This window comes from Pinus tabuliformis, chromosome 5_2 (assembly GCF_031772625.1).
Source record: "Pinus tabuliformis cultivar Carrire ecotype Pingquan chromosome 5_2, CPIR1, whole genome shotgun sequence".
Lineage (NCBI taxonomy): Eukaryota > Viridiplantae > Streptophyta > Pinopsida > Pinales > Pinaceae > Pinus > Pinus tabuliformis.
The window spans coordinates 454,767,176-454,784,962 of NC_142306.1; the positions used below are offsets into that span (position 1 = coordinate 454,767,176).

The 17,787-nt window shown below is 36.2% G+C and overlaps 1 protein-coding gene across 4 annotated transcripts in view; it reads left to right on the forward strand.

Moving 5' to 3' along the window:
- The first annotated feature begins 3,731 nt into the window (after positions 1-3,731).
- Positions 3,732-17,787, forward strand: part of LOC149159644 (serine/threonine-protein kinase STY13-like) — a 30,416-nt gene continuing 16,360 nt past the window's right edge. For 2 of the 4 annotated variants that reach the window (XM_089436531.1, XM_089436532.1), the window contains exons 1-3: positions 3,732-4,314; positions 7,551-7,683; positions 7,837-8,032. In XM_089436531.1, the coding sequence (XP_089292657.1) occupies positions 4,073-4,314; positions 7,551-7,683; positions 7,837-8,032 (571 nt within the window). In that variant the 5' untranslated portion in view covers positions 3,732-4,072. The remainder of the gene's footprint in view (positions 4,315-7,550; positions 7,684-7,836; positions 8,033-17,787) is intronic. The other 2 variants (XR_016261757.1, XM_089436533.1) reach the window with 1 other exon arrangement.

Genomic DNA, 17,787 nt, shown 5'->3' on the forward strand with positions numbered 1-17,787 from the left:
TTGTAATCATGTTCCAACAATCATGTTGCTTGAGGAGGGATTAATCATTACATCATTCCAATTTCTTCACCTCAAATGAGAGAGCTCTGCAATGAGAGCTTTCTTCCACGACGAGAGTTTTCTTCCCTTCCACTCTCCAAGTACACACTCTTGGCATGGGTGAGCCCACACGAGCATGTATACATGAATCACATGGGGCCTATCCCTGCTCCACTTAATGACACCTGATACAGGGAATGCCTTTATATCTTTTTAATTTTAATTTTTGAATGTTTTTGTTCAATATAAACAAGTGACACCATTTAATATGGGTTATCATAATCAAGCACATATATATCACATGTTATGGAATCACTTTTTCCTTGAGTAGTTGCAAAAAGGGGTAACTATTTCACTAAATCACTAAAGAATTACACTTAGTTTTAACCATCACCTAGAATTTGTACTTAGTCCCATATTACAACGACACTTCACTTAATAACATTGAAAGAAGTAAATGCACTTTACAATCCAATATGAATGATATAGGTAAAGTCTTTGTGAAAGGTGATGTCTCAAAAGGTGTTTTTGTAATTTCGAAAGATTGACTACCACTATTACACAAGATACAACTATTTTATAAATTCCACAAACGAGCTAGTTACAACATGTCTATGGAAAAATGAACCCACACAATTGGGGAAATGAATTATTCACCAAACTCGAGCTAAGATCCTTTTGCCCATATCTAGAGAAGAACACGGGGGTGAGCTTTGATCCACTTATGCATGCACGAGTTATGAAACCATTTATTATGGTCTCTCCGGGTGCAACCGAAGGTTCGATCACCACCTTGAGGTGCCCCCATGGCTCTAGGGAAGCCTTCATGAGAATTGAACCTTGCCCAATAGTGAAAAACTCATCCCTTTCCACCATTAGATTTAACTCTTTGGGTGATATCTCAAAATAAATTAATAAGTGAACAAGGTCATTTTTTTTTTAAGTTAATTTATTTGAAGATGAGGTAAAGTTTTTTTTTTTTTTCATATATGACTATTTAGAATACTTCAAAACTTTTAAATACAAAGTTATATGAATTCTCCTCTTAATTTTTTTTGAGTTTGTCTATTAATTAACATACTTTGAATTCCATTTTAATTTTCCACTCAAGTTAAATTTTAGACTTTTTAACTTACTTTTAATTCCATTTTAATGTGAAACTTTTTTTGAGTTTGTCTATTAATTAACATAATTTGAATTCCATTTTAATTTTCAATTTAAGTTAAATTTTTAGACTTTTTAACTTACTTTTAATTCCATTTTAATGTGAAACTTTTTAAGGAGTTGAAATTATAATTTATTTTTTTGGAAAAAAATATTATAAAAATTAAATTTATCTATACTAGTTTTGTTTGTTTGTTTGTCAAGTAGTTTGTGATCCTCTGGGCTTGACTTGTGGCTTGAGGAGCCGTGATCCCGGGGCATCTAAGCCGTCAAAGTCACTCGGGGATCACACCCGACGTGGGCCACACCAACCCTTAGTTGACTAAGTTTTTTAGCATGTCTCCTCCCCTAGCACATGGCACAACCACCCCATTGATGTTTGATATTGGGTCGCCGCACCAACAAGGCCCATCCTCAACTGGTTGGGCTAGTGAGACTTGACATCTATACTAATTTTTTTATTATAAATTATTAAATTAATTTATTTTAACATTCAATTTTTTGGAACAACATATAATATTATTATTTACAAAAAAAGTCCGACTTTTTAAATATTTTTTCTATGTGGTTCACCATGATGACTCTTACGTCCATTGTAAATTTGTAGTAGGTTGGCTCAACCATGGAGCTTGACCTTAAGGGCATCGAGAGAATTGAACCCGTGACTTCTTAACAACTAGACTAGCTTCAATTTTCTAAATGTTAAACTAAAGATTCAATTTTTTTCAATTATAGGTAAATATTTAATAAATTTAATTTAAAATACATTTATGTTGATTATCTAATTTAATTATATATTAATTTAATTTAATGTAACAATTTATATAATTATTTATTTTAATTATAATTTTATAGAAATTTAGATGCAAGTCTTGGAGGTGATTATTGACCCTATACAATTTATTTCATCACTATTAATCTCACTCTTTCACTTTTATAAACACCAACGTAGATTCATTTTAACTTAGATCTATAAGTGTACATAGGGATCAAATCACTCAAAGTGCAAACCTATTGTTTGAGTGAAAAACTTGAAGAAAAGTTTGCACCTAGAGAGATTTGATCCTGCTCTTTGATAGATCTGGATTTAAGATGGATCTATGCTAGTTTAATTAACAATTTTATTTTTATGTAATTTTTTTTTTTGTAAGCTGGGGCGGGACTCTCTGATTTACATGTCCATTGTGTACCCCTCTACGAGGGAGGGGTAGCCCAAGATTTGAACCCAAGACTTCCGGTTCGGTGAGACTTCATTTCCACGGCCCTTGCCGCTTAAGCTACCCCATGTGGACTATTTTTATGTAATTTGAATTAGTTATATATATATATATATATATATATATATATATATATATATATATATATATATATATCCTGAAGATGAACCACACTAGTTGGTTCGAGACGGGAATTTATTTTATGTGATTTTTACCGAAAATGCTATTACAATTAATATGGATCACAGAAATCTAAATTCTACATTTATACATATATATATATTTTAAAGTCAAAATGTTTACATAACATTACAACATCTATTCTACACTAGTTTGGAGAATGCCTCTTAATCCAATCACCCATGCAATAAGTGTTAAGTTGACTATTTAAAATAATGAGAAATTGGTCACCTAATACCTATGGATATCATCTTAGATTAATGACTAACTCTATGTAATTAATCCCAAAATTGATATATTGCATTGCTAATTTTTTTTGATACTTCAATGAAAAATGATGTGATCTCTAGCTAAATATTACCAAGGTAAATACTTATTAGAATTTTGCAATTAAGATAATTAAGATAACTAGTTAAATAAAAATACACAAATTAATAACAACTTATTTAAAAAACAATATTGATTTGTGTTATTTAAACTCCTTGAAAAACCCCTAGGGCACTTTGATTCTGCAGGGGTTACCATCAAACATGTGATTTCAATAAATTCCTCCCGGATTTTAGAGAAATTAGAGTAGTGCCTGGAAAAATTTGAGGTGAAATATTGATTTGTGTTATTTAAACTTGTTGAAAAACCCTTAGGGCACTTTGATTGTGCAGGGGTTACCATCAAACATGTGATTTCAATAAATTCCTCCCAGATTTTAGAGAAATTAGACTGGAAAAACCCACCAAAAAAACTTCCAAAAAAATCTTACCAATAACTTGTATAAAAACTCAACACACATACACTACTCACCTAACTTAGTTATTACACATTGATTATCATATTGATCTAATTTGATGAGAATGGTTGAGTGATAGTTGTAAATATTGTAAAATTTAATATAACACAACTAAGTTAGTTACACATTGACTTGACTTGATGGCAAAATTTAATAAAACAAACTTAAATAAAACTTAAAATAACAACTTGTGGAACTGTTGATTGATAGCTGCTAAATTTGTAAAGTTTCTATTTATTAATTAAATTTTATCTCCACAAGGAAGGTGGAATGACGTGGAAACCAATAAACATTATATTTAGGTATGGATGGATGGAAAGCAGGCGGGTCGAGAACGGGATCGGGATATAGTAATATTATATTTTGTTTTCATTCGGAGTAATGGCCACATGTTTTTCCTTTTCCACATAATGCTATATTGTATTCTGTGTTCGAGGAGATCCTGCTCAGGAAGTGAGGACGAAACTTTATGTAGAAAGATGGGTGGTGGTAGAATTTTAATTGAGCTGCATGGGTCTGCCCTTTCAGACCCGTTCTGACGATAACAGAATGACCGTTTCAAGCTTTAATTTGATTTAAAGACCCCTCAAAAACTGTCTTGCAATCTGAAGTAATTGATGCCTTCTGCTTTTAAATTGGCCAGAGGCATTGCATTTGCCGTGTTTGATTTGTTTCTCTGAAATCAGAGATGAATTTGGAGGAAAAAGAAGACGAGTTCTTTTTGGCCCAACAATTACAGACCAACTTTGAATTGCAATCAGACAGACCTAAGGATTTGGGTATGCAAGCAGAAAATGTGGGTGGTGGAAGTGGATTTTCAATGGACACTCAACTTTTCAAGCTCGATGAAAAGTTGCTGATTGATGCTCAGTTTCTGTTTGTTGGCGCTAAGATTGGAGAAGGAGCTCATGGAAAAGTGTATCAGGGGAGGTATGTACGAAAACACCTACCAAAAAATTTTCAGTATGAATTTTTATAATTTTCTTTTTAATGGGTAATTTTCCCCAAAATATCATTTTTTTGTTTTTCTGTGGCGGAAACCTCTGGTTGAAGCTTGTATTAACATCCACCATATATATTTAAGTTCCAAAGGTTTATTTTCCTCTGTACCTGGAAGAAATTGCTTGGAATATGAATTGCTTGAATGCAACAATACCCATGAAAATCCTACCAAGATAATTTGATAAAAATCTTGAAGGATTGCTCTTATTTCATTTGATTATCTGGTTAGCGGCGCCTACTATGTACGCAGCTTTTGTTTATATTTGAACGCTTTTAAGGTTATGGAATAAATAAGATTGCTTGCAGAACATATAGGGGTACATATTGTTAGACAGTAGATAATCATCCAGTTTGGAAGCGTTATGATGAGTGCTCAGGTTTACCGGGACTTACATGAACGAAATTATAAGCAGCTAAACCGTGATGATAGAAAATTCACAGTAGCCGTTGCAGATCTCACAAGCCATGGAGAGAACATGGTTGCATAATAAACATGGAATTACGTCTGAGCCCTAACTTCATCAGCTCAAAATCTAGAGAAAAAGGAAAGAAAGAAAGGGAAAGAAAAGGTAGCTTCAACCCACTTAAAAATACTTGTTGAAGTGCAATCTGACCTGAGCTCTGGCTTTCATGTTTGTTTAGCACTACCAATGGCATGCTTAGGGTAGTGTAGCGAGGCATGTTTTGCTTTTGGTAGGTCTGGGAATAGCAGGTGATTGATTAGTTGTAACTATCATAAAATTTGTAAGTAGTTTCCCCAATTGACGTTCATGAGTGAGAATCCTATGGCATGTTTATGAAGACACTTCTGCAATAGACCTGAGGCTATGTCTCTAGTAATCTTTGTGTACCTCTAGGTTGTGAATAAACATCAGTCATATTTATTTGACTTGACCTATTCTATATGGTTGTCTTTTCTATCCCGGTGTTAGCTCAATTGATATCAGCTTGGGGGATGATGTATATATTAATTTTTTCATATTTTTCATATTCCAAAACTTGGTCACTTAGATGGCATAGACCACTGGACGCAAAATCAGAGGATGGAAAGAATCTCACTACACACTTCTTCTCGGCCTTGGATGATAGAAGAGCTGACGGCTTACAGCTTTGCTGGTTTTGGGTTACTTCCTTGTTTCCCTTTGAACTCTCGTCCATTTTTCTGTTGGGCTCTCTAAGCTTTGATGGTATCTGTTTTGGCACTCTCCTTGTCCTGTTTGATTTCTTTTACAGTTCTTGTGGACATGCTTGAGTACTTCCAATGCTTAGTCGTCTTTGTAGTTTTTATAGTCTTATTGCCATCGGGTGGAATTTAATATTAAATTTAAAAGATCGGTGCTGCTGGTAGAATTCCATTGTAGAGGTGCGCAAAAATCCCAAACTGTCAGTGCACGAGTGTGGCTTAAGTCGTTTATTGAGTCAGAGGGCAACCATATGCAGGTGCTTTCTTGGTCACAGGTTGGAAGGGCCCAACTTCAGGCAGAAGGGTATGATATTGTAGAGAATTTGCTGACAAGATGTTCATTAAGGTTACATTATACTGACTGTGGTGAGTTTATTTCCTCAAATAGTGTACCAGAGGACAATTCAGAATGATACTTGCTTTAATATAGTCATCTTGAGAGATGGACAACTCCCAAAATAAGGTCGTGGAGTTACTTTCCATAAACTAAAAATGTAGACTGCAGGAGAAATTTATTGTTGTTCCCTGGTCCTGTGGTTAAGAAGCATTACTTGTGATCTGAGTGTCAAGAATTTGATCCCTATGAAATCATATTGCTTGTTGATAACAAGCTTAGAATACTTAAAATTGACAATAGGGACCCATCTCTATCATCATAAAGAGCTTGAGTTTATACAATTTTCCTTTTAATTCAAGCAAGCTTTTGATTGTTGTCTGTTAGGTTTTTTTCAACTCTCGTTTCTTGCAGTGAATGGCAGGCTACAGCTTGCTTATGCTGATTGAACATCATGAAGATTGGGTTACTTTTGCTCAAGGGTCAATGTCCCTCTTCTCTGGCTTAAATCAAATCCCTTTTTTTGCTCAAGTGGCTTGATTCTGTGCTTACCAAAACTGAGGGACCGTATAGCTTAAGTTTTCTGTTGAGGATGGCATTTCTAAAACAAAGATATCTGAATATGTATTACTCTATAAATGTAATATCTTCCTGTTGATGGAAAAAAGGGATTAGAGAAATGGCCTTGAGAAAGGGGACATTTTGGATTTGAACTTTCTCCAAACTTCATGATGTTTCTTTTAAGAATGAACCATTGCTTTGGTGAGTTGGCAACAAATTTACTTTTTCACTGCCTTTTACAGTGTTTGATAAATTTGGATATCAATTCTTAAACTCCTCTTGTTCACGTATGTCTCTACCTTGGCTATGCCAACTTGTCTCTTTTGACGTTATGGCCTATATAATATCATTGAACTATATAGTCTTGGTATAGTAGTGCATCAAATAATTGTATGCCTTTATAGATAGGATCTGCCTTCTCTTAGAGCATGAAAAAGTTAGACAGACTAGACTAGGTTATTTCTATTGACAAGGTACTGATAGAGGCACATTGAGAAGTGTCTATGTGATTAGGAGAATTACTCCAGTTATGGGCAATGCTTGAGAAATTTTTTGAGGTCAAAGTGGCTGGTGCATATCCAAGGAGGTTTGCTAGAGCGTTGGCACCTAAAAACTCTGTGGCATATGTTTAAATGTTGGTCTCACCAACTCAAACTAAAAAATCCTTAAGACAGATGCTTTTCAACCAAACTGGAGGTTATCAGGGCCTGATCTCTGATTTGTCTGGTTCAAAGCTCATTAGTATTGAAATTAGTAACAAAACATTTTTGTAGTGTTTTAATTTTTGGGAAATGTTTAAAACGCATATGAAGGATTTAAATCTCAGAACCTTTTCATGATTCTGGGATTTTGTTTTGAAGCTTTCATAGCCTTTTTTTGCATATCATGAATTGGAGAATTTCTTTTGATAGTCATCGTTTCTCTCTGGTGAGGCTTGCTGATTTCTGTTGGACCTTTGGCCTCCTTATTTTTTCTGGGCTCATGTTCTTTTGGAATTTATGCTAAACCCACTATTTGTGATGGCCTCATAGGTAGGTTAAAAAGGAGAAAATAAATAAACTTGTGCTTATATGGATTGTTATTTAGATATCGAGATCAAGCTGTTGCTGTGAAAATACTTCAACGGGGTGAGGCAGTGGAAGAAAGAGCAACACTTGAAGCCAGATTTGTAAGAGAAGTTGCTATGATGTCAAAAGTACAGCACAAGAACCTTGTCAAGGTGCTGGTTTTGGTGCTTTTTACAGTCATTATTTTTTTCATGCCAAATATCTAGATGGATTAGATGAAAACATAGCATTGGTTCTGATTCCCAATACCTTGCAGTAGAATCTAGATACACTTGGGGAAGTTTCTAACGTACCATTGCCTGCAGTTTATCGGAGCTTGTAAGGATCCAGTAATGGTAATAGCTACTGAACTCCTTCCAGCTATGTCACTCCGGAAGTATATGTTGAATTTACGTCCCAAACTTCTAGAACTCCATGTTGCAATAGGTTTTGCACTTGACATTGCTCAAGCCATGGATTGCCTTCATGCAAATGGGATTATTCACAGAGATTTAAAGCCTGGTATACATCTCTTCCTCCTTGGAAACGTCTTTTTGAACTTTTTGATTATATGTTAGTTATGTTTTGAATAACTTCTAGATCTGTGCCTGCCTGAGCATGTACAGTTCAGAAAAAAAATAGAAGACTGGAGATTTAATTGGTTTCATTTATATACTTATTTTGAGAGGGAAATGCTTGGACTTATACAACCTTGTACAAGTTCTGTAAATACTAAATAGTATTGTAGATATATGCTTGCTTTCTTGTTTTTGTTGGGGTGTATGCTGTTTTATCAAGAGCAGAACTAGGAGGCAGAAAAATTCATATACATATAGATAGATACATATGCAGTTCATCATCATTTACAAAATTAAATTTATGTGACAGGTATATTTTGTGTGTTAGAACTAGAAGCATGCGTTGAAAGCACACTCATGGGTCTGCATTTTATCTTCATCATAAAGTGATGAGTATCAATGATGCCTCTGTTCTTGACATCAAGATTGCAGCTGATGCTACCATGCATCAATTGAGAAAGCAAGTTACGTTTAGACTAGTGATATGCACTGCTAACATTATTCAATTAAGCTCTAAGTCCTGACAAATAGTCAGAGTCATGCAAGATGAAACTTATTAGTTGTTAGTTTGTTCTCAAAGGTTTCATATCTTTATTATGCTTGCAACCTTATGTTGCTTATGATTAAGCTCCTCCTATTTTAATTTTTTTTCCTACAGTGAGTTTGTGTAAGCACACCTAGTCAACTTATAGTTGAGCTGCATCCCATGTTGTCTTTTTGTAGTTTCAAACCTTTGATCATATTGTTGTTGTTGCACTTTTTGCATCTTGATTATGCAGTTTTATTGTAGAGTCTAGATTCTAGATTGTTAAAATTGGCAACTAGGGCCAAACTCCATGTGGGTCATCTTATTCATGGCTGATAATATTTTTATTAGATTCCTCTCGTCGAGAGGTGTAGGATTGATCTAAAGATCATCCGATTCAGATGAGTATTTATGGAGATATGAATTTATTTTGATTATGGAATAATTATCAAGCCGACCAGCGACTCATGTAGGCTCAGAAGCCCAATAGTGGCATCTATTCAATCATCAACATTTGTATATAAATACAGGAGGTCTTTTCCTCATTTGGACACACTCTCTCATCACATATCTCTCTCTCCCCTGCGCAGAAAAGAGGCTCTTCTCCTACTGCATAGAAAGAGACTCTTCTCTCACACATGTGGAAGGAAGGACACAGATTCAGGGCTGCAACTGCAGATCGGAAGTTTGACCAGCGTTGACCATCTTTCTCTCTCTCTCAGAACTGCGCTGTAGGTGGAATTGACTCTCCTCAGAAGGCCACATTTTTTGGTGAAGGAATCAAGCCGATCCGATGGTCGGTTTGCAAGATATTGTCTGCCCTAGTTGAGGGCTGATCTAGGGTTTGCTGCTGCTGATGTAAATCAGATTTATGCACTGTTTCTCTCTGCTGAATTATTGAAGATAAAGGAAGATTTGATCAAAGGGTTTCCCCATATTGGGGCTTGTCCCTGGGTGGCCGCCACATCTTGTGTCTCTTGTCTTGGCTTGTTTTCTGTCGATCATTTAATGTTCTATCTGAACTTTACTTAATGTACATGTGATTGCTAATAATAATAAAAAGAAGTACACTGCTCTAAGCATAGAACATACCATAAATTAACATAGACTACCTAGGAAACAAGGTTATTGCTTGCTTCTAGATGCATTTTTATTTATCTCAGAAAGTGAAAAAATTTGTGTTAGATATATTCCTAGCAGTACAACCTGTATGCAAAACTGTCGTTTGAGTCCAAATCAAGTGCAGGTCCACTCTCCAAGATCTATCCCTTTCCAAATGACATTTCCCCTCACCATTTCTGAGCTTCATTCATATTCTTGTAGTTTTTAAGTGCATTGTTGTCAACGATATGACCTGTTGTTTCATAAGGACATTTAACCCTTGGCCTTTCAGTCGAATTCCAAGTTACATTATATGATTGATTGTAAAATGGATCTTCTTGGCATACTTCAAATAATACACAATCATATCAGTGATTTGTAAAAGTACCAGCTTGTGTCCTGTTGAATCCAGCCACAAGAAGCACCTCCCTAAAGGCCAAATTCAATCCTGATGCCAAAGCAATCAAGTTGGACTTGTTCCTTCTCCAGCCTGATTGCTTTATCTCAGTAAATACTCAATCCTTTGAGGCCTCATGCAGTGCATCAGAGTTAGGGTCACCTCTAATTGTTTCTGAAGTTAAGATAGAGCTTATTTTATCTATATTTCATTTTATGTTGGCTTCTGTCAAGCAATTCTGTAAGTGAAATCAAAATATATTTGACTAAACTGACAGAAAGATGTGATTTCTTTTCATAAAGTAGCTGATACCCCACTTTAAAGGTTTGCAGTCTGTTAACCTAATTTAATTCCTTAAAAAAGAGTTAATGTAATACTTTGATATGTATGCCCCTGGAAATGGCCTTCATATATTGTTCTACATCCTTTTGGAAGATACTTCAAATATGCAGAATCAACTCTCCAGGGATACTACACAAGTGAGAAATCCACCCTAGAATCTTCTTAATTTGACCAAGTGTAGCACTCTCAACCAAAAGAAGAGGATTACTGTCCTAGGAGTAAAAATGTGATGCTAGACTGATGAACATAGCTAGTCTCCAGGATCTGTGCTTGCTGTTAATTTTCACCTCTTGTAGAGAATAGTCTTGCTGATGAACATGCATCTTAAATTTTAACAAATAGTTAATACCCTAATGTTGGACAGTCACCTCTCCAAGCTGATTGTGCTATCCATCATTTGTAATAGGATTGGAAAGGTTCAGCTAATCTATAATCCTTATTTGGCAAACTGAATATGAATTCTTTTTCTTGTTCCGGAGTGGAAGGAAGGCTGCTCTTATTGGTGTTCTCCCAAATGACACCAGAGTTAGGGTCATAGCCTTGAAGATGCTTATGTTTCTTGCGAACCATATAACTTTATAAGCCAGAAATTTTCTTTTGAGAGGAGCGACATATGAGGAAGGAGTTGTTTTGATGCTGAGTGAAGGGATAATAGGTTGTCCATTCATTTATTTGGATATTTATCTACGTGTTGGTCTTTAGAGCTTCCTTATCCAGTTTTTAAAGGGCCTGAAAAATACTCACTTGTTAGACATGACCCAACAATGACACCAAAGTGTGGATCATGGATTCACTTGAACTTGTGAGTTTATAATAACAACAAATAAATGGAGTAAATAGAAAACATGTGCATGCACATTTTGTAACAATGTTTATTATATTCCATATAATGTAACAGTTATACAATATGTACAACCAACATTTTACAAAAAAAGGGTGGCATGCCTATTTTAAATAAATAGGAGAAAAACAATACAATATTCACGAGAACACGGAGCCGAATGGCATCATGCAATTATTTAACACAATGGTCTATTTACATATGTAATGCATGATGAAAAGAGATGGAAGTATTAAGCACAAACACAATGATGCCTCCACTAGTGATGACATTTCAATTTGAAAATGCGAGGCTTCTTAGGCACATCAAGGTTCTTTGTACATGACAATGAGGGTAGAAACCGTTCACTCAACTAATTAGTAGGTCCTAATCAGTGAAACATGAATCTCCGATCACTCACGATTAATCACGAGTCAAACTTTGCTCTTCCTTCAAATGATCTGATTCAACTCTGGGCGAGTCAAACTCATGTTGACCGAATTTGACTAGCGACTCACCGATTAATTGCGATTGAGGTGATTTTCAGCCCTCTACTCGATGAGCACGAGTTTTAACTTTCAGGGTTGTTGCATTGTTTGCCACGTGGTTTAGTTAGATTAAAAATTAAATGTCTGCCTGTAACTTACTTCTCACTGCTCAGACTCGACAACTCATACGCCAAGAAGGTAATAGAGGCATGGTTTCAGTTTCAGTTTACTTTGCGTAATAGAGACATAGTGTGTAGTGTGCTCTAGTGTTAGCTTCAGCGTGTGCTTTGTTAGAGATTTCAGTAGCAAACCATTATCATATTATTTCAACAACAATCAAGAGATTTTAGATACTATTTGTTTACTAATTAGTATGCAGTATTTTATAAACTTTTAGACGCAGATGCTTCTGGTTCTATGTAGTCACTGGTTAGGAGTCAGGACTCAGTACTTTGGATCATGTTTGGACTCAACATATATGAGATACTTATTCATTCATGATATTTTGGACATCTATTGATATTATGGATTGTTTGGACATGGCTTTATTGAATATCAATGATTTTTTTTTAATTGTTTATATTCAATATATGTGTATATCTTTATTTATTGAATTCACTGGTTTTTTCCCGTTACGATTAAAACTCTTCGCTCTTTTGCCGTGCTGATTTATTGCCGATTCCGAGTCTGGTAACATTAGTCCTAATGAAAACTTCCTAATGACTCATGAGATCCTCATAATAATAACCTTCAACTTGTGATCCATAGTGTAATAACATCTCAAAAACATAATATTCCACTCAACCACATTGATAAGTAACTATAAGAAGAGAGGATGGACTTCATGACAAAATATACTTAGAGACACGCCTCCATGTGAATATTCCACATTTGCACAACAATTTGCAAGGATAGATTGGCACATGTTACGATATCTTCATACTATGAGAAAGTGTGAGAAGGCTCTTTATCATTAAACACCACATTGTTGCATTTCTTCCAAAGGAAGTAAAGCTCTTCAATGCGAATGAGCAACCAAGAAGACTAAAACTCAAGGGCCCAAGGGAGATGGTCGCTTAATAGAGAAACATTTCATGAAATGGAAGCAAGGAGGTATTGTTAACATAGAGCTTGTGCCTAGGCCCACGTGGACTTGGATAAGGGACACAATTAGAAATGATATGTTAAGGCCTTGACTCCCAAGTATACTAGTCTTTTGTCATTGATAACCCCCTCCATAGTAAGAAACCATACAAGAAAAGGGCCTTTTTGGGCTCCAACGCTGATCTTCAAAGGCTTCATAGCCTGAAAAACATGTTTTCTACTTGGACTTTAGGCACCAAATCTTGTTCAAGTGATCTTCTAGAACTAGTTTGAAATATAGCCATATATAACCTAATGTAGGCTTATATATGGTAAATGTTGTGGCATGCCCCCATTTCTAGTCCCATCACAATGCTTGAGGCACTTGAAAACCCAAATTAAGTATAATATCATCTCGAATTGGGCTCTACACCTGTTCTTAGATAAATTTATTCATATTGGCTAGTTTGAATTTATGTTTAAGCTCCAGTGAAGGCACCCATTCTCTTGTTTTGTTATCAACCAAATCTTTGGCAATTTGAATTTCTCTTTTAAACAATTGCAAGTCCAAAATCCATGAAAACTCAACCGAGAGCTTCCCACTGACTGAACACCATAAGAAACAATCATTAAAAGACAAACTAGAGCACAATGAAATCAAGAATAACAATTATTTAGTTGTGTGTGAACTATGATTAGAGCTCACATGTCATGGAGAACTTTGATATTTGTCCTTTCATGTATGGTATACCTACATAACAACAAACATGAACCTATATTAATCAAGAGTGTGATCATAATCTTCTATCCTAGCGAGAGCCTCAATTTGAAGGACTAAAAAGATTGACGAATAATGGAGCATATTACAATTATCTAAAAAACCTTGATAACATACACCTCTCCACGTTAGGAATAGCTTAATGGCCCACCTAGGTCTTCCAAAGACTCAAGAACACAAATATGGCAACAATCTTAACATGAGTTGGGGGGACAACTAGAGTTTGCAAGGATAAACCATTCTAAGTATTTTTTTCCTAGTAGAGCTTCTTATCTAATACGATGCTTGAGTAATGCTTTCCATTCCTCATTCTCTTTTTTTTGTGTAAATCAACATTTTTATATTAATTCATAGAATACATAAAGTACAAAATGGTCTGCATGCACAGACTATAGAGAAACTTTCTTGCCCGTTTACAATGATAATAAGCTACTAAAACTTTATCAGACGACCCCAAGGTCAACCACACAGGGTAGCACAAGGAAAAGTTAGAGATTGCAAAACATTGTGCCCTCTTCAGCTGTACATGGATAGAAAGGAAGAAAAAGAGCCAGAGGGACATCCTATAACCTGAGCGACCATTACAAAACATTTCACCTTGAGACCAGAGACAAAACATTTCAAAACAGGGATTGCAAACTGAAACTGAAAAGCCATTACAGCTTGAGAATGACATAATCTTTGGTGGGAGCATCCGGGTTGGTTGAACCAGTCGAATTTCCAGGCTTGGGAGTGCGCTGAGTGGTCCGTTTCCCCTGACTGGTACCTGTAGCTTCCTCTGAGAGCTCCCCCCCGCAGCAAAGGGATCTTGACAAATGGAGTTTCTAAGAAGACTGATTAGGACACTCATTTTCTTTGAGAGAGTGCCAACTTCCTGAACAAGGGCGCTGAGTTTGAAGTCTAATGCATCTAGTTTCGCCGTGTGCTCTGTAGAAATTAGGGCGATAGCTTGATGAGCTTGATTGATGTATTCCCCTTGCATACTTATCACCTTAGCTAACATAGTTTTCATCCTCCAGGCCTTTGCCTGAGTGCGCACAAATTGAGTGGCCCGAGTGGTCGCAGTTCCCGGATCTTGAATCCATTCCACTTCCTTCTCCATATCCTGCTCCTCCAGATGCTCTTCTTCCTCTGCGACAATCGCTTCTAGCTCTTCTATCTTGCACTTTTCTTTTAGGGAGGTCCGGGTTTCATAGGAGTCCCGTGCTTGCTGAAGGTCTCTGTTGGCCGAGACATTTCGGCTTCCCTCACGAGCCATACTGCTATTATGGAGCACAGAAACCTTGAGACTACTAAAATCACAAATGTTGCTATGTTGCATGCCGTGGGAAAGCAGAGTGTCGCAATCCTGGTGGGAGGCCTTAGTTATAGTAGATGGGGGCCTTGTTTGGCCTGAGGCTTTCCACTTCATCGTCGGATAAGCGCATATCCTGCCATAATAACTGCTGCTCCAATTCCCACAATCCTGTTCATGATACGAATCCTTATTATTTACTTTGCCACGCTTGAGCCAATTTGTGGAAAGCCAAGTGTCTTCCTTTGTGATTTGTTTCTGGCGTTGCTCATAATTTTTGTTGGATGTGCTTCTCGGTTCTAGCACTTTGTCCTTGTTTATTAATTCCCACTTCTTCTTTTGTACTTCCTGGGTCTGCCACCCATTACTCCTTCTGTCCCTCCGATTGGTTGTCTTCATTTACCTTTTAAGGGGAAATCCTTCGTACCTCTGCGCCACTTCTTCCGTTAACTCATGTCTTGCCTCGATAGAAGTGTGCACCTGTTTCGAAGTTCGGCGTGGAAGCTAAGATGGATGGTTTAAAGAAAGGCATAGACGCTAAGATGAATGACGTGGAAGCTAAGATGGATGGTCTAAAGAAAGGCATAGAAGCTAAGATGAATGACGTGGAAGCTAAGATGGATGGCGTGGAAGCTAAGATAGATGATTTAAAGAAAGGCATGGAAAATTTGAAGACAGATTTGACAAAGTTTCTACAAGAAATGCTTACTAATGGCAAAAGGGTAGTAAATGAAACTCATGATGAGAACAATATAAATGTTAATCATGATTTTTTAAACTCTAACGTTGGATTGAAGAACCACCATGTTCCAAAGATCGATATGAGAAAGTTTGATGGCAAGGATCCCAGAACATGGATACTACAAATGGAGCAATTTTTTGATCTCCATAATGTGCAAAACACACAAAAGGTACGCATTGCAACTTTATATTTGGAACCAAATCAGTTTGAATGGTATCAATGGCTTTGCTCTCGTAAAAAAATTGTTACTTGAGCTATTTTTATGGATGAAATGATAGCACATTATGAGGATACAAAAAGCAACACTTTTTTTAGCCAATTGATAAATCTCAAACAAAAGGGTTTAATGATGGAGCACATTGAGGACTTCCAAAAATTGAATATAAGGGTAAAAGATATTTCAGAGGAGCATAGGATTGATGTGTTCATAGAGACTTTAAAGGATAACATCCAACATGAGGTTTGCCTTTGGGAACCAGATTCATTGGAGAAGGCATTCAGGTTGGCAAGAAAAATGGAAAGCAAAATTATGGCAACAAGGAAGCCTACCACTCACAGTCATAAAGATGGAAGTGTTGCTGCCCCTAGCTATCCACAACCTACAAGGTTGACACCATAACAATTGGAAGAAAAAAAGCAAAAGGGCTTTGTTTTAGTTGTGATAGCAAATACACTAAAGGTCATAAGTGTGTCGAGAAGAAATTATTTTACATAGATTGTGAAGAGGAGGAAGAAAATGAACAAGAAACGTCAAAAGAAGAGGATATACATCAGGAACAAACCCTAAAAAAAGAAGAAATGAATTCGACCATATCTTATAATGCATTGGTTGGAATTATCCCTCCTCAAACTTTCAAGATAGAAGGGCATATCAAGAAGAAAAAGGTAATAGTGTTGATTGATTCGAGAAGTACCCATAATTTTATTCATTGTAAGATAGCCAAGGAATTGAATTGCTTCCTATATCCAACACTAGATTGTCGAGTGATGAATTGCTCAGGAAAGTGCCATAATATCAAGCTATCTATGGGAGAATATGTATTGAATAGCCCAATGCTTTCCATTCCAATGGGTGGTGCTGATGTTGTACTAGGAGTCCAATGGCTACAATCCTTGGGTACAATAGCTTTTAATTTTCAAGAACTTTTCATGAAATTCTCTTCAAAAGGAAAAGAAGTTGAATTAAGGGGTATCGCAGGGAAACCAGGAAAGATAATCGGCTCTAACGGAATGACAAAGCTTCTAAAGAAAGAACAACGAGGCATAATTGCACAATTATGTTCACTAGAGGTTTCCACATCGAAACCATCCATTTCTCCAGATTTCCAAAAAGTCTTGGACAATCATTCCAAGGTATTTGAGACTCCCGAAGGTCACCCACCTATTCGTGATCATAATCATGCTATTCACTTGATTCTAGGAAGTGTTCCTCCAAACATCAGGCCTTACAGATATCCCTATGTCCAAAAGAGTGAAATTGAACGTATGGTTGCAGAAATGCTAGAGGCTGGTATAATTCAACCTAGTCAAATTGGTTCACAAGAAGGATGGATCATGGCGCATGTGTCCAGATTATAGGGAGCTCAACAAGCTCACTATTAAAGATAAATTTCCCATTTTTGTCATTGATGAATTATTGGATGAATTGCATGGATCAATTTACTTCACCAAGTTGGATCTTTGTTCAGGATATCATCAAATCAGAATGAAAATTGAAGACATTCCAAAAACAACATTTAGAATTCATGAGGGTCATTATGAATTTTTGGTCATGCCTTTTGGCCTTACTAATGCACCTTCTACATTTCAAGGTTTGATGAATTCCATTTTCAAACCCTTCCTTAGAAAATTTGTGTTAGTATTTTTTGATGATATACTAATCTACAACAATTCTTGGAAGGATCATGTCCAACATGTTGACATGGTGCTCAAACTATTGGAGGAGAAACAATTATATGCAAAAATCTCCAAATGTTTCTTTGGAGTACAAGAGGTTGAATATCTGGGCCATATTGTATCTCATGAAGGTGTTAAGGTAGACCCTAACAGAATTAAAATCATTAAGGAATGGAAAATCCCCACATCCATAATCTACGAGGATTTCTCGGGTTGACAGGGTATTATCGTA